The following is a 27,930-nucleotide window of genomic DNA, read 5'->3' on the forward strand; positions in this document are numbered from 1 at the left end:
TATCTAAGGATGGTACTATAGAACGCCACCTCAAGGTAGGCCTAGTGGCGCCATCTCTTGGTCAGGCCGGAAACTTATCAATCCACCCTCGTATATTTTCTTGTGTAATGACTTTTTCTGTTTTAACTCGTCTCTGTCATTTTGCTATCTTCTGTAGACAAATAGCTTATACGAGTCAAACAGATAGTTATTAAAGCATCTGCGACCCGAGAGCGCTTATGTCATGTTCATGTGGAAAGCAAAGAATTCAACACAACACTTTATAAATATTGGCTTTAGAAAAAATAACTGAAGAAACAAGAAAAATCGTAGTGAATTTGTACCTCGCATACACTTTTACAACCCGGATACAACTATATAACCTACATAAATGCGTTCTTATGCTCATGTGAAAAGGAAACTTAATTTTTTATCCTTTATCAACAGTTTTCTAATCTTTTTTATGGTAATGTCAGACTTAGAAATTACTATGTAAATATTGTGGGTGAGAAAATCTATCAGTTTTCTACGTGTATGTGATTAAGCCACAGAAAAAGCGATATTTTCTGCTAAGGGATTGTTTATATACTACGATACATATTCTTTTTTGTTTTGTTTATATGGTTTTATCTTTTTAACTTCATTGACATTTTCTTTTCGCCTCTCTTTAAACGAAAGCAAAAAGCTTAACTTACTTGATCTTCACATTTCGTCACTCTAAAGTTATAATACACCATGTCCCTTAACTGTCAAACTGAATAAGTGAGATTTAAAGTTTAACCATAATATACTCTACAAAAACATTGTTAAATGTCGAAATAATATTATCGGTGAAAAATAATGCATCATCAAGAACATATTAGCACAAATTCTAATACTATTATGAATTTATTCTAGATAAAGTGGAAAATTGGCTTTGAACATGACGTAATATGAAATTGAAAAATTCATTTTTTCTCAGGATTATAGTACGCCATGTCCAAAAATATCGATAAATGAACTATTTATTATAAAATTATTACGTTAGAAGTTTAAAGTTTAAAGGAGAAACATGCACTGGGAGAAAACCGGGATGAAACCGAAAGAAAAATATTACACCGGGAGACTTCCCGTATTTCACAATTCGCGCATTTTGTACTTCTAGAAAGTTTTCAACTAGAATCTATATAATTTTCGAATTGATTAAAATAATTAAACTTTAAAGGTTCCTAATGTTGAACATTTAAACAAAAAATTAATTTCAAATTGAAAAATATTTTATTGGAAACTTTCTATAATTAATAATATTAAAGGAAGATTAAAAATGTAAAAATTGAGGTTAAAATAAAAAAAAGATGAAATTTAAACTATCTGAAATTGATACATCAGTAAATGGATAATTTCAGTAATTTTAAGTGGTTACAATTTCAGAGTTATGAATTTTCATAATGAACGCTATATTTTTTATTTTTTCCCTTTCGTAGGTTTTAATTTTGCAAATAAATTGAAATAGTTTAATTTTGGGAAGCATTATTAAGAATTTAAAAATTATTATTATTTAAGCGATTTAAATTAAATTTAAATAATTGAAATTATAAAGGGTATGGATATTAAAAAGTCCTAATATCACAATTTTTCGAGACTAACATTTTTTTGAGTTTTAAATGAAGATTGCATTCGTTTAAGTTTCAACGTTGGGGAGTAAAGTTTTTTTTATTTTGAAGGTTTTCCATTTAAAATTACTATTTACTTTATCAATTTTTTAGAAAAATTCAATTAATTTTTTCAATTTAGAAAAATTTGTCTGATTAACTTTAATGTAAACTTATAATTTTATTATGTAATAACAACTTAAAATCTGTAATTTAAGAAACTTCGACTTTTAAAGATTGAATTGAGTTTCCAGTATTAAATTGTCAAATGTTGATTACTTTGAATTTAAAACTATTTAAATTTGAAAGTCTTTATTCTTTAATTATTTAAAATTTGAAATCTTTTAATTATAAAGAATGCAATTTCAATTCCTCTGAATTTTAAAAGACCCAATTTCCAAAATTGGAGTCTCAAAATCGAATGAAACAACGAATATTTACTTGGAGCTTCGGTAGAAAACCGGGAGATGAATATTTAAAAAATACTGGTCACATTGATATTAAGATATGCACTGCCAAGTTGGCAATTAGCACTTATATCAGTGAAAAGAAAAACATGGCGTGATATAATTATAACTTTCAATTAACGTCACTTTTTTAGTTAATAATTGTAACGGCCGAGGAAATAAATTTCAGGGAAAATTTTGGTAAAAAACAAAGTATAAACCTTACAAAGTCTAAAAATAATAATTTAAAAATTCAAAAAGTGGGCGGGCGTAGTGGGACAAAAAAGGTGTCTCTGGAAAAATCAGTCTACAGGTCGCAATTTTAATCCAATTTTAATATTTTTTTCAAATAAAAATTAATTAAATTACTCATAGGTCGAAACCGATTTTTGATACAGGTTTTTCAACATTGGTTATATGAGACAAAAAAATACAATGTTCGTTTTGTTTTGAAAGACCACCGTTTTGTCACGAAAATCTCATTAAGGCTCTGATAATCAGAAGCAGTGAAACAACTCTCTAGAAATAACTTCTATCGGTATTAGTTAATTAGATAATATTTTTATATCAATATGAACAATTTAGTTAATAAATGTGTTTTGTGCAGACTCAGCTCCTTTTTGTTGCTTCCATTATGCACAAAACACATTTATTAACTAAATTGTTCATATTAATATAAAAATATTATCTAATTAACTAATAACGCTAGAAGTTATTTCTAGAGAGTTGTTTCACTGCTTCTGATTATTAGAGCCTCAATGAGATTTTTGTGACAAAACGGTGGTCTTTCAAACAAAACGAAAATTGTATTTGTTTGTCTTATATAACCAATGTTAAAAAACAATATCAAAAATCGGTTTCGACCTGAGAAGTTTTTTTAACTTTGATTTGAAAAAAAAGACATTAAAATTGGATTAAAATTGCGACCTGCAGACTGATTTGTCCAAAGACACCTTTTTTGTCCCACTGTGTGACCGCCCGGCATGTGACGAATACAATATGACCATTATATGACTGTCGCATTACTCTGAGTGCCGTTTAGGTGCCGAAGTGAGCACAAAGAGTCACTGAAACAGCACTGGCGACGCTGTGCCGTTTCATCGGCAGGGTAATGATTTATTAGCACTAAATACAATTTCATCAATCTACGCATCAAAGATTAGAATACTATCGTAGAGAACTAAGGTCACTATAAGTTTCAACTCTTTCTGAGTATACTTTCAAAAACGTAACGAGGATGTAATACAATGTTCTTATTCGACAATGATAGGAGTTTACGTTTGGACCGATTCAAGCTAAGATTATTACTTTTACGTCAGTTATTAAAGTGGGTTAAGGTAGCTTGTAATGCATGACAAGAGTTTTAGCTAGCTCTGAACTTATATAGTTTTACATAATCAACATACAATAGGTGACAGCATGATAAATAGAGTAAGATATCGCTCATATGCACGAAAAACAGTAGTGGTCAATAATTAGGGCCTTGCGACACTCCTGCCGAGGGTGAGAAGGGATCAGAAGAGAAACCTTCATATTATACAATATGCTGCCTTTTTGTCAAGTAGGAGCTAATGAGAAGCTAAAGCTTATGCGGAATCGCCATGATGTACAGCTTATGTAATAGTATATTGTGATTCACTTTATCGGACGCTTTTGAAACATCAGTAAATATAACATAAACTTGTTCATAATGAACTATCGGCTCCCTTACATTTTGTGTAAAAACCAACATGTTAGTAGTTGTAGATTTACTGGGAAGGGAGCAATGTTGGTGTATCGTAATCTTTTTAGCAATTATATATGAACTTATGGAGGCGAATTTCAAATATTTTTTAGAAATTACAGTAAACTCTCACCTTTTCTAACGATCGCATATCCGAAAGTTCACCTATTCTATATATCATATACACGCTTATTCTAAATTGAGCAGTTTCGTCACAGCCCACAAAGTTTCCAGTAAAGGCTGCAGGGGCTCACATCCGCGTCGGCGGCTGATCAATTAAAAAAGTGGCTCTAATAGCCGGAAATTTAACTTGAGTATTTCAATATGACATCATGGGAATGCAGAAAGCTTTTTCGAGAAAATATTCTAAACGTAAAAGTGACTCTTAAAGGTACAAATAGTAATATTTCTCAAGTGTAAAATCTATTTTCTGAGTCAATTTGAATTCTTTGTCGATTGACGACCTTTGACTGTCACGAAATAAAACAAAATATCTAAAATTTCAGTATAGTGGCACTATACATATCATAAACACTTGCACGCATGTAAGCATGCTAACGCAAAACAGTTTCGGGTTTTGCCTACAATAGCCTTGGCCACAATTCAGGGGGAACCAAATGAAAACAGTCAGAACCGCCAGAACTGTTTCTAATGATATAATATTATTGATTTTAAGTAGATCCGCGATTTTCCGCACATGCGCAATTGAAAAAGTTGCTTACAGCGCCCTTATCGATACAAGAACGGGGAAGCCAATGAACGTCGGTTAGTAAAAATAACTTATTAGAATAGGTAGCAGTATACTGTATTTAAAATTGCAATCGGTCTATATTTAGTTACACCCGATTTCATCCCATTCTTAAAAACAGGATACACCTTAGCTTTCTTCCCTTCTACCAGAAGTCTACAACAATCCAATACGAGATTAAAAATTTAAAGCAATGGCAGGGCAAACATAAATAAATAATTTTATTGTTGACGTAGGTTTTTTGACTAGATAGCGATTTTTTCACAATCTTAAAAATTAATCAATATTTTAATAATATTGATTATGACCAAATAGACAAACAAAATTAACATCTTAAACTATTAATTAATTTCCCTGGTCTAAAAACCTACATCAACAATAAAATATGAATTTCATGTTAAGAAAGAAAAATCTTAGAAGTATAAGGAATGACGTTGACATTCTGCTTGTAAGGAGATTGTGAGGAAAGTGTTCTCGTCTCTCCGTAGATCAGTTGGTAGAGCACCAGACCGGCAATCTGAAGGACCTGGGCTCATATCCCAGCGGAGCTAGAGAGCGATTTTTTCACATTCTTAAAAATTAATCAATATTTTAATAATGTTGATTATAACCAAGTATACAAATAAAATTAACATCTTAAACTAATAAATGAATAATGCTTGATAACAAAAGCAGGAATTAGATCAGCATTTTTCAATTATGGGAATGCTTGCATAATAATATGCGAGGTGGTTGCTACCGATTGAAACTTGATATTTATTGGCCGGGCAAGGATCTGAGACTGTTTGCCAATCCGGAGGGCACGTAATAAATTACCAAACAAGTTAATAGCAGGGTTAATTAATTTGAGTATATCTATAACGGTTGCTAGATTTTGTTCTTCAGGTATGTGTTTTTATCTGCACTGCTTTAAGGAAGGTTGAGTCAAATAAAAATTTCCTTATGTTCTGTGGAGACAGACGTTATAACTGTGATCAGATTGAACGGAATTTAAAGTAGCTTCGATGTCACACATCTTTGTAGAGACAGAGGCAATATTATCAATCACTCTTTTTTTCTAGACTAGTCAATCAATCTTCCATCACTGAGAATTTTGAAGTGACTATCAATTTGGACGGTTGAAATGTCATCAGTAACCCTGGTTTTTTCAAAGTCTTATTTTAGAACGGCGTGGCTTGCTTGGTATTTGCTTTTTAGTTCCGTCTTTAGATCATTCATCATAGCCCTAAGAACATCTGTGATACTATTTCCGCGATCTTGGTCCAAGAGGCAGCTACTCTGAGAGCCGCAGCAATGTTAAAATTTGCCATCGGAAGGGATTTAGTATCAGCAGCTCATGTTACATGATAACCAACAGGACACTCAGTACATTTAATACGATCCACATTAGAGTGGTAGGTTGTCCGCATTACCTGTATAAACAAATGACGTTTGTGTCAAGAAGATTGCAATTTTGACTGCCTCCTAAAGAATTTGCCATTATGAAAGCCCCATTTGTCTACCTGATCGATCAGCTGACAGGCAATGATTATTGAAAGTGCAGTACAAGGCAATATACCACAGTTCGCAGGTCACACGGTTTGTACGTCCCTCAACGTAAATTACATGGGCAAAGTATGTTGAATCAAATGAAAAGCGGAAAATTGCTCTTTTTAGAAAACCAACAAGATGGACCACAATCACAAATAATCAAAGGCAAACTCTCTCAGCGACTACCACGCACTCTAGTTTACTCTAGAAAGAAAAAAAGCACAAATTGCGAAAATAGGTGAGGCATTAAAAACACGCGTGCTCACGTACCGGTAGTATAAAACAAATAAAGTTCTTTTTTAACCATAGTAATCACTTAAAGTGAGTTTAATGGCTCTTCAAAAAATATTGGATTGGGTCGCTGTAGAACTTCTGAGATTACCAGGGGAAACACTGAACCAAGTGATATTCACAAGCCTCTTTTGAAGCCAACTTTATACGATTAAGAGAGTTAAGCAGATACCAAAACAAATGGTATTCGGACGGCGCAAGATCCGGGCTATACGTTCATCAAATATTATTATAGATGCCATTCCACTGTGTGTATCGCGAGTCATGCCTTTACTATACTATTTTAATAGCAAGCAATATATTACGCTTTGGAATACCATCAGTGATGTGGATCTCGATTGAATCGTCTTGAATTGAATAACAGGGCAGAAGCTATGAAATAATTATAGACGGGCTACTGGTAATGTGCACGCAAGGTGCACTGACCATTTAAAATATCTATGGATCAGACTACCAGCACTACACCATATATAAAATTGGGATAATAAAACAAAAACTCATTTTTAATAAGAAGCGTGCGTGATCTTGTATATAAAGTATATAGAAAATACTTTGTATCACACTTGCATTATGTAGCGTAGACCCACTGATAGCCTCTCTCCCCTGAAGATTTTAGTAATGGACAACAGTACAAAATTAGAAATTAGAAACATTTTCATATAATTTAATTAATTTAAGTGGAATGTACTAATCACATTCGTTAGGCACAAACCTTTTTTTGTAGAAGAGCTTACTTGTATTTTCAGCTATTTGTATCCAGATGGACGAAATCTAAATCCCGACTTAACATGGGCCGTTCAACCTACACCTGAAGAACATATTAAGGTGACAGCAGAGCAATACGAGTTATACTGTGAAATGGGAAGTACGTTCCAGCTGTGTAAAATTTGTGCCGAGCATGATAAGGACGTGAGAATAGAACCCTGCGGCCATTTATTGTGCACACCGTGTCTCACAGCTTGGCAGGTAGCAGTACTTATTTCATTTATATTGTAATATTAACATATAATTACTTGTTTAAATATTTGCGTATACTGGATTATTCTCGTCGAGGTACTGAAAAGATTAAACCCTCAACCTCTATGACAGGAATTTTGAAATTTCTAACAATTGTTCTATTACGGACAATGATGTTTTTTTATAGACTCCCATCACTCTAAGTTTGCTCACAACAAAATTTGAATGGCCTCTGCTTTATCAAAATCTAAAACCAATTAATAAAGTCCAGCTATTAGATCTGTTGCGTTGAAAAATTATCAAAATTAATTTTTTTTTGTATAGAAATATAACATATTTCGAGTAATTCCTTCCTTAAGGGCCCCGTTCGGCCTAAAATTTAAATTTTCTCTGTTATAATTATACTTCATACAATATAATTCAGTGTTTAAAGGTGTTTGAAAACATGGTAGCTTCTGGAAATATTTCCTGGAATTTAGCATGGAATGAAACAAGACCGTGACTAAATAAAAAGTTCAGTTCAAATAACAATGAATGAGATCGAATTATCTACCCGATTTTATAGACAAATGAGGGAGACATGTCACTCTCATAAAACTTTTGTATCACTCGCGAAAGTAACTCTTTTTTTTGTGCCTGGTTCCGGTTTTAATGTTAATATGTTCAAGTGTGAGATGTACAAGCAAATGCAAGATTCCGCCAATAAAACAGAATCTTCTTATTCAACTTATTTATTCATGCGAAGCAAACCAAATGATGCAATTTTAATCTGGCTTCGAACTACTCATTCCTTTTTTGCAAAGTTCGCGATTGAAACAGTGTAATGATAATTCTCTCGCAACGACACCCATATGAACTTAGCGTGTATCATTTGTGTAATAAAAAAAACTATACCGAACCGCATGTTTTGCTTAATTCCCTGTAATTTACTATTCAAAAAGGTTTACTGCCTACAATTATTAACTTATTTGGGCATCTTTTTTTAGAATGGAAGGGAATCAAATTCATAAGAATCGTACGAAGTGATAATTTCAATTTATTGAACTTTTATTCCATTTTTTAAAAAAACAATATTGCAAAAGAAGTACAGATGTCAGAAAAATATTTTTTTCTCAGTGATGAACCTAAATCCCTAAACCCTGTTGGTTAATTCAATAAGCTATTGGTATCTAATTGAAGTCACATTAGAGTCAGTTACTCACCTGCCGAGACTCTAGAGCAAAATTCGATAAGCCGATAATTCAAGTAGGCGCTTTCAAAAGATACAACATTTCTTGCTTAATTATCGTAAGAAATAAATGCGATGTTTAGAAAATTACGAATACAAATACGTATTTTTAAGTTGAATTAGTTATAAATTAGTTGAAATTCTTTGTTAGTTTCTCTACACATATGGGAGAGGAAGAAAGTGTGAAGAAGAATGATGGTCCTATCCACCCCGGACAAACCGCTAAAAAAATTTTAAATAAAAAAATGCAAATTTTGAGATATTTGGGAAGCGAATAGAGAGATATTCGAAAACTGACAACATTTTGAGCATTTTTTAATTCAGAATAACTGAAGACAGTATGAACATATGAAACTAAGAGCTTGAGAAATGTATAAGAATGGATAAGAATTTTACACGTTATTGAAGATTGCGTGAAAGTACATGCCACTGCGAGAAAACGAAACATTAAAAAAATATTTTTTCAATATATGCAGAACAGATAAAAATATTGTAAAACTTCAGAAAAATTACTATTTTCACGATTTATTTGATTTTGACTTTAGTGTTTCAAAATATTCTTTCATTTTATGGTGTGATAAATAATTTCGATGTGTTATCGGACATTTTATAAAAAAAATAGTAATAATTATTTACTGTTATTTGTAATCAACGTTGAGGTATCGATTTTTTACTATACTAAAATGATCGTAAGTATAAAATTAATAATGTATCCTGTAATATAAACAGTTTGAATACTTATTTTTGATTGTTAACCTGAAATAGCAATGCAGCGTAAACAGATAAAAAACTTGTGGGATAGACTTTGAAGTGATTTCTAAAATCCTCAACTTTTTGGCAATCGCCCTTATAGTGGATGGCCCTCGGCCTCCTCGACCTAAATCAGTAAAGATATTTTCAAAATAAACAAAAAATTCACATTTGGAGTTATCTCCAAAACGGCCAGAAATACGTGAATACTAACAAAATATTAATTATTTTTTAGAGTGAATTTTTTGTCGAAGAAATATAACTATTCCAAAGACTTTTTATATGTGCGAAAACTTAAAAAATTAATTTTAATGATAACTATTAGTATTAAGACACTATTAATATTGACAAAATTTTATACATTCTAAGATATCCGAGAATCGTTGAAGCACACGTGAAAACTGTCAAACTTTTAAGGATTTTATAAAAGGGGATAGATTAACTTGGATTGAAAAGGTTAAAATGGTGAGTTGAGATAGAATCGGATTGAAGTTGATGTTTGTGCGCGTATTGATAAGGATTGACAAAACTTTTTGGGTATGCCTCGGATTCATCGGTTTGGACACACGGATTGAAAAATAGGTTCGGTATGGTTTGGGATTGATGTTGGCGTTCATGCACGAATGAAGAAGGATTGATAAGTGAGCCTTGGATCCATTCGGATTTAATTTTAGATTAAAACACAAATTGAAATTGAATTTGGGCTTGACACAAGGATTGAGAAGGGTTGAAGAGGATTGTAAACTTACTTCGGATTGCTTCAGTATAATTCAAATTGGTTTGGAAATGTTCAATTGTACGAAGCACTCTCTAAAGATTGAACTGCAAATTAATAATTTTCAAATATAATCACAAAATATTTAAAACGTCTATAAATTATGCAGAATAAATTTTTAAGGACGAAACACCCGCTTAAGCGTGCAATCGGTTACGTACTTTTGAATAATTAAGTATGACAACTATTTATTATGTATTACAAGAATATGTGATCAAAAGTATTAAACTTATGTTTTATGTATTAAACTTATGTTTTCACCCGCTCCCGCTGAAATTGCGATAACATTTCAGCTGCAATCACGGAGCGACCCTAGGACGAATGCCTTCTCCATTTTCCCCTCAAGTGTCTTAGCATTTCGTTGACAAGCAGAGATGAGCACACCATTGAGCACACCGATGATTAGGGCGTCTAGCTGATTAGAATATTCCGGGCATAACCGTCGCAACTCCCTGATAAGATCTTTATATTCCTATCTCTTTTCACTCCCCTTGGCTGTGATTTTCGTGTTGACTGATGTCGAAAATGCGATGAAGGAAATGGTTCGTTTTTCACAGACAAGGAGAACTATGCCAGGTCACGAATTCGCGACAGAAAAAAGTATCGAGAATATGGATTTCCAGTATATGCGGTGCTTTTCATTTTTGTTAATTGACTCTGTTTCAGTAGTAGCATTTCGCGGATTGGTATAAGTCGTAATGGCATAACAGTTACAGAGAAGGTAATCAAACATTTAAGTGCTTCATTGCTACTTTGGATTATGTGGTTCTGACATGAGGTGGACGAATAAATAGTAGGGGTGATTGGGGCAGGTTCGATCACGGCGCAAGTCCAATCACTAGCGATTTCTTAAAATGGTCCATATCGCACCAGTGTTTAGGATTAAATAAATATGGGGCAGGTTCGATCAGTGTTTGTAGAACAATTTCGATCAACTTGTATTTTGTGGATGCTCTATTTTTTTGATTGTTTCTTACTAATTGTTCGCACTGATATGTCATGTTACCGATTATACATTAGATAAAAAATAAAATATAAGCACAACTTATTATTGTTCAATGATGACAATTCAATGTAATTACTGATTTACATTTCATTTTGTAATTGTAAGTTCAGCTATCTTACGTAATTTTAAACCTGAAATATTTAAAAAAAATTCCGTAAACAAATTAAGAAATTTTCGAAAATTATTTCATTTCATCTACGGACTTTCAGTATGGTGCGGACTTCTAGGAGAAAAACTAATCGTGCCTCAACGAACATTGAAAGCATAAAAGCAGCATTGCTTCTAAATATTGAACAGAAGAAAAGCAAAAGGAGAAAAATTTGAAGCGAAAATCTGGGAAAAACATTCCTTTATCTGAAAAACGTAAAAAATAAAAAAGTAATGGGAAAAACGTAGGCATCATGATGGCAACGGTGCGTAGCGGCATTGTGCGCCTTCGCCCGACAGTATACCCACCTGATTTAGTCGGCCAGCCAGCTCCATTTTTATAGCAGGAACTACGTCCGGCTTTTCGAAGGTTAGGACAAAACTCTTGTTGCTCCTCTTTATATATTTGATCGCAGGAGGAGCACTAATGTGTTCCCCTAGGACCGCTTTGAGAGCTTTCTCAATATCTACCACCTCGGTAGAGTCCACGAGGATATAGATAACCATTTTGCCTCTTGGGGCTAGGTGACGGACACCATCACTGTTTCCAAGACGCCCTAAAAGAGCAGTTCCAAACAGCTCTCTGTCTTCCTTGTGGCTTTGAGCTCTATAAATACATCAATTGTTCTGGTCTGCCTAATGGCCTTGGCAGAAAAGCCATGGTCGTCAGGCTTGAAACTCGCCTGGACTTCCTTTAAGAGGTGGGTGGATGGATGGATAGGTAGAGGGTTGGCAGGTTGATGGATGGATGGATCGATTTTTTTTGGTACGCGGATGGGAATATTCAAAAGACACCCAACTGAAAGCTGGGTAGTGTTCGATTCTTACCGTCTATAACCCCTTCTCTTCTACCTACCAAAGTCTCCGGCAAACCGCTTTCGCATTATATTAAAGACTTAGGTCATGGGCCAATGCGCCGAGGCGGCGCCTTACATCGAGCTCATTCTTCGTCCTTCAAGCTAACGTACTCACCCATCTCTGGTAGCCGGTGTTAGGTGTTCAGTCGATTTGTTTTTGGATCTACTTCAGGTTTTCTTCTTAACGGTCGCGGGTGGATGCCGTGGGCCAAGCTATGGCAGACTAACGCCTTGTGCCCCTCCTGAGTGCACCATCATCAGCTTGTGCTCCGGTCTTCTTCATTGTACTTGCGAGCTTTTACTAGGCAACTTTCCCATTCCACCTTCAGTCTCGCTTCCACCGAATCTCCTTCAAAGCGTTTCTTCCCTAACTGTTCCTGATACTTCTGTATCGCCTCCCTCGTCCAGCTCCCTATTGACACTTCTTCCCCGCCTTGTCCTCCAACGCTCTCTCTCTTCCTCTCTCTCTCTCTCTCTCTCTCACTCTCTCCCTCTCTCTCTCTCTTATTACATCGTTAATGTAAAAGCATTGCCTCTATCTTGATTGACTATCGCAGGTCTAGTGTAGCCGGCATTGTTGTCCGGCTTATTGCCCGGAGCCCTGAGCGTTTGATGATTTTTAACCGCATTTACAACTATATTTCGTGTTATCATTGCTTTTCTATGAGCAGCTAGGAAAAAGGGTTCGTCCTACCTGGTACAACCCCGCTTTCAATATTGTTCCCTGAATGAACGTTTAAGACACCTCACTTGGGTGTAATTCAACTTTTTGAGACGGTTGTTACGTTTCCTCTTGGGGGTTGATTCATTCAGGACCATCCCTGGACAATTGTCCGCGACTGCCACTGGACACGTCCTCGGGTTTCGTATAAAGGATCCACGTGAACTTTATTATTTCAATAAGAAGATACAATACTTTATCAGACTGACCAGCGTTAAGAGCTGCAGCTTTTTTATTACAAGTATGTTCTGTTTTTATCATTTAAAAAATATTTTTAAATCGTCTTGGTGTATTTTACTGTTATTTGATATACAACAGTGACTTGGTCCTACTTCTTTGATTTAATAAGAACATAACCATTTTTAACTTCCTTTATTATAACTATTTCTGTAGTACTTTGTCACCTGCCTTCAAATGTTTCTCTTTTAGGAGGTTTGATTGTACTTTTTGGACTTCTTTTATTTTTCATCGGGCTTTCTCTAATTTATTTTCATGTATCAACTTATTTAGTTCCGAATTTTCATAATATTATCCTTCTTCTTGTTTCTCATGCATTTCTCTTGCCTTTCGTCCAAAGTGTAATACATAAGGGGTGTATCCTATTATCCGATTAAAAGCCATGTTATAAGTTATAGTTGCTTGGTCTAGAGTTTCGTTCCAATCTTCTAAATCACGCGTATGCATTGAGATATACTCTACAATTTTCTTGTGTGTTTTTTCGTTTTTTACATTATTTTTTGGATGATAGCTAGTTGCAAAAGTGTCATTAATTCTTAAATCCTTTGTTAGCTGTTAAAATTCTCTGATGTAGATTCGGTTCTATTGTCTGTTCATATTTCTCTAGCTTTTCCTTTTTGTTTTAACCATCCGTTGCATACGACCTTTATTACATTTTTAGGTTCCTTCGTCTTAATAGCCTTTAATCGGATGTACTTTGTCAGATAATCTTGAATTACTAGAATATATTCATTTCCTTGACTAGTGATTTTAAAGGGGCCCATCAAATCATTTCTTATTTTATCGTTGGGAGCTTCTGGTATATCTGGTTCAGTGTATGTGGTTTCTATCTTTCCCCATTTGTATTTTCAATCAATAATAAAATTTGCTATGAATTCTTCTACTTTTTTCATGATTTTTGTCTAATTAGTAACATTTTTAATTGGTCTCATAGTAATGCCTTTTCCATAATGACCTGCCATTATTCCTTCATAAGCTTCTCTTATAATCTCGATTCTGTTTGTGGCTTTCCGTTAATTTTGTTAAATATATTATTTGGTTTTCTCCGTTCCATGATTTTACTAAAAGTCTTTTGGTTTCTTTTTCCTGTGATTCTTCATAAAATATTCTAATAGGATGTTCGTTTCGTTGTTTCTTAAATAATTTAGTCAGTTTCTTCAGTCTATTTTGGTAAAATTTGTATTCTCTTATCTTCTTCACTTTCATGATTTGTTATCCATATTTCTTTGATTCTTGTAGGATAAGGTTCGTTTCTAATTATTATTTTGTTTAATATTTTAGGTTTGAATATAGTTTGTTTCCTAACAGTTGTTTCAGTTGCTCATAACTCTTTGATTAATATTACTTTAGTGTTGGTTCCAAATTTTCGTCTTTTATCTTTAATTGGTTCAAAAGTTTAGGTAATTTTCCTGCAGGTGTTGAATTAGCCATATTGAAATATCCATCTAATGTAGGTTTTTCTGCAATAACTAATTTTATGCTCATCTAATTTCGTACTACTTTCTTGAGCTATATTTGCTGCTTCTTCTTCAATTTCTTCTCCTATTTCTACTTCAGCTGTTCCGTGCGATCACTCCAGCTTTTTATGTCTACTTGTGCCACTATCCATTCAATTTGTGCGTAACGATTAATTTCTCTGAATTTTCTGGTAACCTCTTGTTTGGTTCATATTAAGGGGGTATCCCTATATAGATGTATGGAAAAATCGATTTTTTTTATTGTACAAATCGAATTTTCAACTTATCGAAGAAAAAAACGCCATTTTAAAGATAATTTAATTGTTTAGTCGATATACTTATTTGTCTTTGTGAAAAGTTATTATCCAACCACTTATTTTCATAAAAAATAAAAAATAAAAACTTCGAAAAATCTTGTTTTTTCTGTAATTTTGTGAAATAATTTTCCCATGTTTGAAAATATGTATATGAAGGTATAGGTATATGAAACGTCAGTCAATATCATTCCAAATTTGACATCGAAAAATGGTGTAGTTTTCTTACAAAAAATTCCCAAAGTTTTCTTCGACTTTTCGCGATCTATATAGGGATACCCCCTTAAGGGATTACCATGTATTATCATTTTCCAGTTATAGTTTGTATTTCTAAATTCTTCTGTTTTGTTGTTAAATCCCTTTTTCGTAATTCTTGGTTGTAAGCCTTTTATTTAATTTGTTTCAAATCTAGATGTTTTTAAAATCAATTTCTCTATCCTTATTTAGTTCCTGCTTGTATTATAATGACTTTGTCTTGTGGTATTCTTGATAAAGCTTCGGCATCCGTGTTCATTATACCTTTCCTATAAAAGACATCGTAATCATATTCTTCAAGTTTGATTCTACATCTTTAGTAGGCGACTTATAGGATCTTTGACGTTAAATACCTTCCCATTCTTTCATTTTATGCATCTCTTGTAAAGATGAACTAACTCTTCATTCCAATTTGAATATTTTAAGATTGGAAAATTTATCAATGCTTTCTTCATTGATTCAAATGAGTCATTTTCTTTCGGCGTTCAGTTAAAATCTCTTTCTTTCTTTAATAACTGTGTTAATGTTTTAGCTATTTTTGGAAAATTCTTGATAAATTTGATATATTCTATTAATTGTTTTTCACATTGGTCTTCCGCCTTTACAGTCAGATCATATTTATCGCTTATAATATTGATTAAAATTAACATCCTCCTTTTATGAGAGAATCCTTTTATTGATTTTTTAAAAATTTTTATCTAATCATTATTTTCTTTTTTTATAAGGTATTTTCCATTATTTATATGTTTTGTACAGACTTAATAAATGTTTCTTCTTTGACTCAGTAGGGTCCAAACAGGACCGAAACGTTTAAAAGTAATTATCGTACCTCTTCTTCTTTTTGACCTTCATTTCCATGACTTGCTTCGCTACTTAATACAACAAATCGTCAAAACAACATTCTATCATTCCTGAAAATGGTTTTATTTCTTTTAAATTCTTAGCTATTGGCTAATTTCTTATCTTTTCAATTCTCTTCGCGTTTGGTTTCATTCCTTCTGTCGTAATTATATGATATAAATTCGAAAGTTCTAGTCTAAGAAATTCACATTTGTGTAGATGTAATTTCAATCCAACCTGTCTTAGTCTTTTGAATAGATTTCGTAAATTCGTGTTGTGTACTTTAAGAGTTCTGTCATATATTATGATTTCTATATATTCAAAAGTTCCTTTTCCAGTTAGTCCTCGTAATTCGTTCCACTACAATCCACAGATTAAAATTTATTCATTTTATTTTATTAAGGAAAAGTAACACCTGCTGACACATGGAGCATTACTATACCCGAATTACAAATTTTTCCTCGACTAATGTGAAATTAACTCTGATTTGTTATTAGTTTCCTTCCTGAGACAGTAAGGAGGACTTATAATCCTTGTAATTCGGTTTCTTTTTTATTTTTTTCTCTTCGACTTACGTCTTTTTCTTGTAGAATTTTGATTTTCTTGGTGCTGTGGTGATTTTTGTTATAGCAATTTAAAGTACGATGTATCTCTTTTGCTGTTGCTGCTACTGGATTTGAGGTTCTTTGCAGATTGTCGAGGGCTGGACCCCTTTGCTGCATTCTGGACTCGGTTGAGCTTTTCGTCCTGTTTGACAAGCCTCTTTCCTCTGCTTATTGGCTTCCTTCTTTGTAACCAAATGTACTTCGAGATGACTCTTAAGTGATCGTAAGATCATAGGTAGATGGGACTGTTGGTTTTCACTTAATGTTATGGAAAATTCCAACGGCAATTCTAAATTTTCAGATAGCACCGTTGTTTGGCAGATGCAAACGCGGGTACCAATGTAGAATTTGAGCAATTCAATATAATAAAATTGTGAAACTCTCAGTCTAAACACTTCTGAGTGTACTTTATTATTTCCAAGATGAGATACAATACTTGGTTAGGCTGGCCAGCGTTCCGACCTGTAGCCTTTTGATTACAAGAATGTTCTGTGCCTTTTACAGGTGTCGTAAATACTTGCAATTATGATTTCTCATTGAAGGCGTTAATCAATTTAATTGATTAACTAGATTAAATTGTTTATCAACTTATTATATTTTTCAGGACCTTAATACACTATATTCCTACATAGTTCCCATTTATATTTCTATAATTTTGTTTCTCCAACTAGCGCTAATGTCTAATATTTAAACAAAACAAAATTGTGAACAAATTTCCTTTTTCACATTTGAATAATCGAAATTTCTGAAAAATTATTTTTCATCAGGTAAAATCCCTTGACACCATTACATATTAGGATGACGGCCAGACGGGTGTGAACTTTCACATTGTTCAAGAAGAAGTGTAAAAATCCCTCAAGTATTTACTATAAACTAGGGAAATTCCCAATATTATAATCTTATATAATTGTGTTTTATTTGAGAAACTTTATGAATAGAAAACTGCGATTTCAAATAATGGGAGCTTATTTGTTTAGAAAGAAAGAAAAAACAAATTTCTACGAAAAATGGGTCTTCACTTTTATTTGCCAATTTCATTTGATTCATACAAAATTCTGCAAATCATACGCACTATTTATTGAACTAAATCATATTATTATGTTGATGTATGGTCAAACAAATTTTTGTTTATTGTAAACATAGTTTTGTTTAATCTAACTCAATTTCCTTTCATTCAAATAAAGTGCAATTTGTTCTAAGTAAAGTTTGTTAGATTCGAATACAAATTTTTTTTAAATTAATAAATTACAGTGAAACTAATTTGTTCATTTTAATTAAACAAAAATTTATTTCAATGAATAAATAATTTTGTCATCTATTTTTGTTGTTGTGTGAACATAGTTTTCAGTTTCTAAAATAAGACGCACTTATATGAGATCATCATTTTTGGAATTTCCCAGGATAATAGTAACTACTTTAGGGATTATGGGATTTTTTTAACAATGCAGAAATTCACGCCCGTCTCGCCAATGTCTCATCAGTACCGCAAACTATGATTTAGTTTTATGATCCAATGGATAATCCGGAATTTTGGTCGAAAATCTTTCAGCTTTAGGTATTATTTGTGTTTTTCATGCCTCATGACTGGAAATTTGCTCTAACATATATGGTACAGTCCACATTCTCAATAAACTCGCTTTCAATAGAGCCGTTAATTCTAATCTGATCTCGGGCTCTACTCACACTCTTGCGCTTTTCCCTACTCGCCCAAAGTTCAGATCCGACTTTCTCAATAATGCCGGTCGAAGGTTATATGAATTTACATGTTTACTTCCGAACGAGACAATAATGCAAGCGCGGCACTATTAATAAAGACCTTCGAAATTCGCGTGTGCTCAAGAGTGTGACAGTAGTGGGGAACCCTATTCCGAGAAAATGTATTCCCCTAGAAGTACAATCCCGGCACTATTGAAAAGGTGGCCTGTAGATCTATTGTAATATAAAATAGTGTTAAGGAATTTTCCCTGATTATTTTTTTTGAGAAGTTTCGTTTATTTTTATGTAAAAGAAATTTTCCACCATTTTGTTTAGATTGCAAGCGTAACTACTTAGTTTTAATTAATTTTGTTGTTAAAGATTAAACTATTCTGTTAAAAATTTGTCTCCTTTGCTTAAAATTTCAACTATGTGGTTGAAAAATCGCCTTTCTTGGCAAACATTCATCTTTTTGGATTTAAAAGTCAAGTTTGGTGTAAAAAATTCGTCTTTTCAGTATGAAAATTCTTCTCTCTTGGCAGAAAATTCATCTTTTTTGGTTGAAAATTCAATTACATACATTGTTAAAAAAAACTATGTATTTTAACTTCAAATCTTAAGTGTGTTATATTGAATGAACTGCTATACCTTTGTTCATTTTATTTTCGGCGTTTATCAAATGGAATCGAAAAAAACTGATCTAAAGGGGGGGGGGGGCTATTCATATTTGCGACTTCACCCTGGTAAGTTCATGCTTGGTGTAATGATTTGTAATGATGGAAGCGAGGGGTGAAAAAAGTCTTAAAAATGACGTGATGTACTTTTTGAACGGTCCAAAGTTGACCGGAATCCGAAATTTCTGGACAAAACGAAAATTACGAAAATGAACTTGAAAAATTTCAAAAACCAATATTTAAAATGACGGACTTTATACTGAAAAAACTGGTATTTTCACAGAAATTACATACCGAGGGCTTTTTTAGGTCGCTGATCGCGAAACTGAACTCAAGAAATACAAATTCGAGTTGGAGGACTATTTTATTGCAAAATTAGTGATCTTTGCTATAATAAGTAATGAAGGAATTTTCGTAGTAGCTGATCACAAAAATGAGTTTGTAAAATCAAAATTAAAAATTACATATTTCAAATGGCGTACCTTATCATGAAAAATTCCGTTTTTTGCTGAAATTAGTTATGGAGTACTTTTTGAGGTACTTATTGTAGTTTATTTAAACAAAAATTAGATTTTGTAATTATAAACAATGTTTAATTCGTACGGATTATATCAATAACTACCATTTCGATCATAATAATCATTATTATCATGATCATCGTTTTCTTTTAACTTCGATTTCAGTGTGCACAATATCTTCTTTAGCACCGCTCGCGATGCTGGTGAAATCACGAAGGAATCCGATCTCTATTAGTTAAACTTCTTCCCAAAATATCGATTTGATTGTAAAAATCGGGATTCAGCACTCTCTTGAGTAGGTCAAAAATGTTAGGTCGAGTCCGTGCCATGGTCTCGGTTACAAAGGGTTTTTAAATTTGAAAAGCCTATTCTTGCAATTAGCATACTCCGCTGCTGATAAAGGCTTAGAAAGTCTAAACACTTCGTCCAGCAGTGGGTTCAGCGATTTAGGGAGTCGAAAACTGTTGAAGGCCTGCCAAAACAAGTGGAAAAGCGAGTCACGACGTGGAAGGAGGCCAGAGACATCATCGGGCTATTCCAGCGTAACCCCACTCTGCGGTTACGTCAACCGTAGGCCAAACTCTCTGAAAAGAGAATAAACGTGAGCGTAAACACGATAAGACACAGATTAGCTGAGGCGAAGATCCATTACCGTACCACGAGGCAGAAACCACTACTCTCGAATATCCACATTGAAAAGCGCATGGTCTGAAATAAAGAAAATATCAATCGCGACTGGTCGAACGTAATTCAATCGAACCCGATTGAAAACGTCTGAAGTATAATGAACATGAAACTTGTAGGAAAGCGTTTTTTCACCTTAAAGCAGCTCTGTCGACATATTTCCAGAATAATTAACAAAGTTGTTCGTGCTTAAAGTTGAGGGACAAAAACGGACAAATTGGGTGAATAAAGGTTAATTCAGGTACAGAGGGTTTCATCTTCGTGTGCATGATCGATGTAATTTTCACCTTAGTATACCGCGCCTGTATTTTATGTCAACCCACGCGGGAACTACGGATCTCTACAGACATAATGCGGCCCTAAGAGTACTTCTTTGTCGCTCTGATAATGTTGGTCGCGACTCTGCCCTGCCGAACGCTTCGAGGGAGATAAGAGTCAATTGACCAAAACCAGAAGTACTAAATTTTGTGGAACTACAATTTTCGGACAGTCGTCTACAACATCAATGCTGAAAAGAAGGATAAGGAAAGGAGGAGAGGTATCAACACCCCAAAAGGGTGCTGCAACGACTGTATTGAAAACATTCAATTAAAGTAATTGTCCTTTTGATCGGTGTTCTCGGAGGTGCGAAGCTATCACTGGTTCGTAACCTTTTAAAGTCATACATTAAAGTCGGCCTGTCGTTGTGATTTCATCGTGCTCTGTTACCACCCACCTCACGGTCTTGAACCATGGTCATAAGTGTGATTTGCCGCGGTTCTACTAGCAGCCAGTGTCATTATTGGACTACGGTTGCTCCCAGTAGGGCCATGAGGTAGTTGTTTAACCCTTTTTTAAAATATATATTAGACGTATGCAAACACATTTTATCCTACTTCGAACCGACATTGAGCGCACTTCGAATGGCAAAAAACCGAATTCGATCTGTGCTCCGTTCCTCGAAGGTCGAAAACCCAACTTTGACGGGCGCTGTCGTCGGATCGAATTTTTGATTCGATTGGTCCGTCGCTGAATTTTTTTACTTTAGTAATTAAAATTTGTTATATGATTACATAATAACTAGTAACAATAATTCTTTAGATGTTACTCATCTCATAATTTCTAAAATGTTTTTTACAAGCTTTGCAGGCTTATGATATTTATTTTCTTATTGAATATTCTCAAGCCAGAATTATAAAGGGAGAGGATCGCTACTGAAGGTTTGCCCAATATGGGAACAGAGATTTGGCATGCTCAGATTAGAGGGCAGAACCGTGAGTAGAGATATATATTGTACACAGACACAAGGCAGTATCCACAGTTTCCTTTGATTTTTTTTGTTTTAGAAAGGGATTCGCTCCTTTACTCTTACACTAAAATGTCGCATGCACACCTGGCATTTTGAAAATATTTCTTTAAGCTATCACCTCAACGCTGCGTTATGAAGGACTGATATAATTCGAATAGCAGACGTTTACTAAAGTCGAAACTGTTGTCTTGTATTTCTCCACGTGCACTAGCAACCCTAGCGTCCGCAAGTTTTAGTTGCCGTAGCTACTGTGTTATTACTTATTATGCCAGCTTTATTTTGATTTGGTTGATGTAATAAGAGTTAAAAAAATTTATTCTAAATTTCTGCCATTTGGATTAATATTTAGGGAATCAGAAATTTTGGTCCTATAAAATATATGTACCTTAAACTTTCCAAAAGTTGTATAGTATTGAATTCAAATTTTCATAAATTGCATCCAATAAAATTTTGTAAAATATTATAAAAAGAAAAGTAGAACCGATTTCAATATATTTTTACCTCTTTTAAATAAAAGTTATTTGCAGATGGCTTTTTGTTCTTTATTACAGTTGTTAGGCATCATACAAACAATGTGAGACCTAATTTACAATCATTTATCCGGTTGCGAAGCTCAATATTGACATTGAGAAGTGGGACATTATGAACGACTGGTTCAAAAATAATCAACTTTATTCAAACTTTTGAGTTTTGAAAATTTAAATGAAATTTTTTAAAAAGTTTAAAAATACGGTTATAATAAAGTTGACCACTTTCATTAACGAAATAAATCGTTCGTCCTTTTCGGGTTAATTCCTAGTTTAGAACAATTTTACCAGGGAATTAAAATACAAAAGTTCAAACTAGGTTTTATTTTAATGCTTTCAAAATTAACATTATCTTGAAGTTAATCATTCAGAATGGTACTAAATGTCGCCACTTTTATCGATGGGAAAAATTTCCGGTTTAACCATTTTGTTCCAAATTTTTAGAAATTTTTAGGAATTAAGAAATTGGAGTAAAGAAAAAAGTAATGGGGAAGAATATAGGAAAAAAAGAAAGAGTATACTGAAAGAAAGAGGAAGAGAATAAAGGGTTTAAGGAAAAGGCGGAGAAGGCTAGGACGGAAGAAGAGGTGGTGGCCAGAGTTATGGAAAGAAGGAGTAGTTACACCAATAGTAAAGAAAGGCAAGGGAGAGGAGGTTAAAGATTATAGGGGGATGACGTTGATACGAACACTGTATAAAGTATATATAACTATTTTGTCGGAGAGATTGAAGATAGAAGTTAAAGAAAAAAAGATCGAGTCAGCGAACCAGACAGGGCTTAGAAAAGGTATGGGGGTAATGGACAACATATATGTTCTGAACTATCTAGTAAATAAGAGAATTAAAAGGGAAAAAGGGGCAATGATAGCAATGTTCGTAGACTTAAAGACGGCGTTTGACTCATTAGACCGAGGAGAAATAGAAAAAGTTATGATATAGAAGGGGATAAGAGCAGGATTAATAAAAAGAGTATCAGAAATTTTTAGAGAGACAAAAAGCAGAGTAAAGGTAGGAGAGCAAGTAGGAGATAATTTCTGGTTGGTGAGAGGTATGAGACGAGGGTGTCCTCTGATACCACTTTTTTTTAACTTATTAATATCAGACTTGGAAGAAGAAATGAGGAGAAAGGGTTGGGGAGGAGTTAGGATAGTGAAGGAAAAGATATATACACTGGCATACGCAGACGACATAGTGTTGATGGCAGAGGATGAAGAAGGTATTGCGGGATTAATTACAGGATTAGAGAAATACTTAGATGGGAAAAAGCTGAATGTATATGTAGAAAAGACAAAGATAATCAGGGTTAAGAAAAGAAGGTGGAAGGAAGAAATAATGGTCAGGGAGATGGAAAGGAATAAAGTTAGAAGAAGTCAAAGTGTATAAATATTTGGGATATATCTTATAAACGAATGGGGATCATACATCTCATATTAGGAAAAGGATCAAAAAAGCAGCAGGGATAATGTAATAGATATGGGGATAGGAAAAAGAAGGCTAAAAAAATTGGAGAAGGAGCATGTGGTTATTTGATACACTGGTATGGCCGGTTTTAGGTTATGGAGCAGAGATATGGGGATGAAAAGAAAGGAAAGATATGGAGAGTTTACAAGAAAGGTATATAAGGTGGACACTAGGGGCAGCTTGGAGGACGCCAGGATATATGGTGAGAGAAGAAACGCAAAGGGATAAGTTAAGTATTAAAGCGGGAAAGAGGGCATGGAAATTTGAGACGAAGCTGAGGGAGGGAAAGGGAGAGAAGTTGACGAGAAAGTGTTTGATGGAGGTAGAAGAGAGGAGAGGGAGGGCGATCGAATTAACGAGATGGGAAGAAGAAAGGAGGGAGTTCTTTAATGATAGAGAAATAGAAGACGGGACTAGAATAAACTGTGAAGAATTGGAAAAAAGGGAGAGGGAAAGACAATTAATAGAAAGATGGGGATCGATTGAGGAATCAAAATACAATAAATGGTATAAGATGATAAAAAAGGAAGGGGTGCCAAAGTATTTAGAAAAGGGATGTGGAGAGAGAATGTGGACCAGAATAGCAAGATTTAGATTGGGAAACGACGTAAGGGAGGGGATGTACTGGGAAAAAGAAGAGAACAGAAAATGTAGAATATGTGAATGGGAGGAGGAAACATGGGAGCATGTATGGGAAGGATGTAGGAGAGGAATGGAAGATAAAGGAAGCTAGCAAGAAAATGTGGTTAAGATTCTAGGAGAAGATGGATTAGGAGAAGAATGGATGAAGAAGTTGAAGGGTGCTGGAGGAGCGAATGAGAGAGAATGAAAGAATTTACATGAAAAAAGGTGAATGGAGGTATAAAAAAGTGAAAGAAAAAGGAAACGAAAGTCGCTTAGATTAGAAGCATAAAAATTGTTAGCAATGGTAAAGTAAAAGTTAAGTAGACTAAGATACGTTTGCGGTCTCATGCTCTGTCTCTGGCTTGCACTCTTGCTTTCTTTCGCGTGCTCACTCGTTTGCTATTAAGTCCTAAATTGCGCTATCGCAGGAAATAGAAATAAGGAACTAGATACAAGACTTCATGTAAATAGTTGTAAATAATTGTAAGGAATGGAAGTCATGTAAACCCTCAGGGGTTTTTAATTTTCTTCGATCTTCAAGTTAAAATTCAACTTTTTTGTGGAGAATTGAACTAATCGGTTAGAAATGAACTTTTTTCAAAATCCGTATTTTTTCGGGTTGATAATTCAACATAATTCTAGAAAAATGTTAAAAATTACATTATTTTAAACGTAAACATTTAAAATGAATGAATCTTCTATTCTAATTCTTAAAATGGTAAAAATTGAAGAGTGTTTAATTTTAAATACTCAAAATTGAACGATAAAAAAACGTTCAAAATTGCATACATTTAAAATGCACATATTGAAAATGAAACAATTTGGAATTCTAGGATGTTCATCAAATGAACATTATATAATTTTAATGACTTACATGCACAATTTTTTCAATTTGTATATTTGGGATGAAAAGATGTTGAATCTTACAGTCAGGGAATTTTCTTTAATGGTGAAAGTTCAGGGATTAAGGATCTTGCAAAAGTCAGGGAACTTCCATAACTTTCAATAACTGTCAGGTAGAATAAATTTTTAAAAATTGATTTTAATTTGACAGTTGATTGATCTTTGAATATTAATGGTCAGGGAAAATGGAAAATCGGTCAGAAACAAACTAAAGTATAAAATAAAGTATTTCTGTAACCTTGATATAACATTCTTGTTGGGACTTCATTTGCCTTGTGCTTATATATTTTTTGCTGTTGCTTCTTCTTGTCGATTATCATTTTAACTATAAATTGTATTATGTGTTTGAAAATTCAACACTTTTATTAAAAAGTCATCCTTTTTGTTTGAAAATGCATTTTTTTAATTCGTCTTCTGGATCTTAAAAAGCAAATTAAATAAAAAAATTGTTAATTTCTTTTTTAAATTGGACTTTTTGCTTTAAAAATTTATTAATTTTAGTAGAAATTTCGTCTTTCTTGGATAAAAATGAAACTGTTTGCTTGAAAATTCAATAACTTCCTTACAAAGTCATCCTTTTTAGTTGAGAACTCATTTGTTTTGTTGGAAATTCAAATACTTCGCAGAAAATTCATTTTTCATTCCAAATTCATTTTTTGATGTTTAAAAGTTAACTAAAACCTTTGTCGGGTGAAAATTCAAAATTTGTTCAAAATTTCTATTTTATATATAAAAATCTATCTCTTTTAGTAGAAATTGTATTCTTCTTTGATTAGAGTGCAACTGTTTGGTTAAATATTAAAACATTTGCTAAATAGCCATCCTTTTTGGTTGAAAATTCAACTCTTATTGAAAACTCAACTACTTCATAGAAAATTTACTTATATTATGTAAAAATTATCTGTTGCTATTCAAAAGTTAACTGAAATATTGATTGATAAAAATTCAAGTATCGTATTAAAATTTTGTGTTTTTTATTTACAAATTCATCTGTTTTAGTAGAAATTTTAACTTTCTTTGATAAGAATGCAACTTTTTGGTTATTTTAGAATTTCGTAGAAATCTGAAGAAAATGTTTTTCTTCGTTGGAAGCGCTTCACAGTTTTTAAGAAACTCTTTATTATTTTTTATGTATAATATTCTTTAAAAAATGTTGTACATAACGCCGTTGCAAATTGCATCGATGCTATTGAGAAATTCAATCACGAAGGACCATTCTTTCTGCAAACCACTGATCAGTAATGATTTATGAAAAAAATATTCAACCTCAAAAAAACGTATTTTCAACAAAACAGTCAACCTTTTAAGTAATGGTGTGAATTTATAACTAAAATAAATTAAGTTTTCGTTTTACGAAATTAGTTTTTAACTCATAAAAACTTATTTTTAACAAACTAGTTCATTCTTTAACCTAAGAGTTAAAAACATTAATTGGAAACCAAATGCGAAGCATATCGAAAAAAATAGCAACATGCGTGCGAGGCATGGCGCAGCGAGGAAGTTTAGGCTATAGAAGCGAACGGATTAGTTATAAGGTGTGGATAGATGTTCATTTTGAAGAGATAGTTGTAAGAAAATTCTGTAAAAAAATGGAACTGTAAGCAAGTCAAATTTTTAAGGCCAGCAGGCCAAAAAATAAACGTTTATCTATCTAACAAAAAATAACGAATTTTTAAGAAAATAATTAAATCTTCAACCAAAGAGATGAATTTTCCACGGGGATAGTTTATGTTTTCCAATAAAAAAAAATAATTTTAAACCTAAAAAATATGTTTTATCAACAAAGTAGTTCATTTATAATCTCGGAACTAAATTTTCTACTAAAAAAAAACATTTCTCAAAAAAAGATTTGAATTTTCAACTAAATAGTTGAATTTCAAAGGAAAAAAAAAACAATTTTCAACATAATAGTTAATTTTTTAATCAAATAAGTGTATTTTGAATTGAAATAAATAAATACATTTTCAAAAAAAAAAAAAACAATAAATTTTAAAGGATTGGGTCGCCTTTTCCTTTTTTCACCTTTTTTTTCAATCGTTATTTCTTGCTTCCACGAAGCCCGAAAGTGAGGTAGTATGTTAGTCTGGTTTTTAATTTTCGATCTTTTTTATGCTCACTTAGCATCAAATTATAATTAATTCTTTACTTAAATATATTATTTTAAACGAAAAAAAAAACAATTTTCACTAAAGAGGTGAACTTTCGAAACAATAGATGAACACACAAATTTCAGATAATGTGTAATATAAAAATTAAAAAATGAAGTTCAAATAAAGCCCGGGAATAATATTATGTATAGAACTGTATAGCATGTGACGCAGCGCCACCTAGTGAAATTTATATTTTGCAATGAGTGATCAGAACGCAGAAACTCTTCTCCGCGTACATCATCTATTCTGTGGATCTTGGGAGCTGTTCTGACATGAAATACGTATCTATGAGTACGAGTAGGCGGCCGCTAGTGATAAGCTCGAAAACGATTTTTCACATCGGTTCTCATGTGTTTGGCCTCCCCGTTTTCTACGTGTTCACGCAGCCCGCTTGAATGTAGCTATGCCTAGTTTTCCGGTAGCCCCGGTCACATAGTCTCTGCTCACCACACTAATGTTTATATGTGGGAAAACGTGAACAAGCAAATAGTGAGTGAGGAGCGGATGTTGCGCTTACCAAGCATTTCGCTGCCAATCCCTGATATAGATGATAAGGGAAGCTGTATAAAATTCGCAGTAAGATAGAAAAAATATTTTAGGCCTAATAGTTTAGAAGATGTGAGCTTAAGAAGCGACTTTTGAGTAATGACCCAATCTCTTGTTTCGTTACGGTTTGACAGATTGAAAGAGAATTAAAAACGAAATTATTATAACGTCATGTTTTATCCTTATGCCATTTAATATTTAAATAAGATGCACAAGGATTCGACCAATTCGAATTTTAGTTCTTCAATTTTAACCATTGAGACGAAGCATGTGTGAACTCGGGCGTTGTCGTGATGAAAGAGAATTTTTTTCTCGCCAAATGTGGTCGTTTTTTTTTAAATTTCTTCTTTCAGCTGCTCTAAT

At 33.3% G+C, this 27,930-nt stretch overlaps 1 protein-coding gene across 5 annotated transcripts in view; it reads left to right on the forward strand.

Moving 5' to 3' along the window:
• LOC117168925 (E3 ubiquitin-protein ligase CBL) overlaps nucleotides 1-27,930 on the forward strand; it is a 253,426-nt gene that overhangs the window by 160,499 nt on the left and 64,997 nt on the right. For 2 of the 5 annotated variants that reach the window (XM_033354895.1, XM_033354892.1), the window contains exon 4: nucleotides 7,095-7,314. In XM_033354895.1, the coding sequence (XP_033210786.1) occupies nucleotides 7,095-7,314 (220 nt within the window). Of the gene's footprint in view, nucleotides 1-7,094; nucleotides 7,318-8,684; nucleotides 8,745-27,930 lie in introns of those variants that run through there. The other 3 variants (XM_033354891.1, XM_033354894.1, XM_033354893.1) reach the window with 2 other exon arrangements.

Source organism: Belonocnema kinseyi, chromosome 3, assembly GCF_010883055.1.
Source record: "Belonocnema kinseyi isolate 2016_QV_RU_SX_M_011 chromosome 3, B_treatae_v1, whole genome shotgun sequence".
Classification (NCBI taxonomy): Eukaryota; Metazoa; Arthropoda; class Insecta; order Hymenoptera; family Cynipidae; genus Belonocnema; species Belonocnema kinseyi.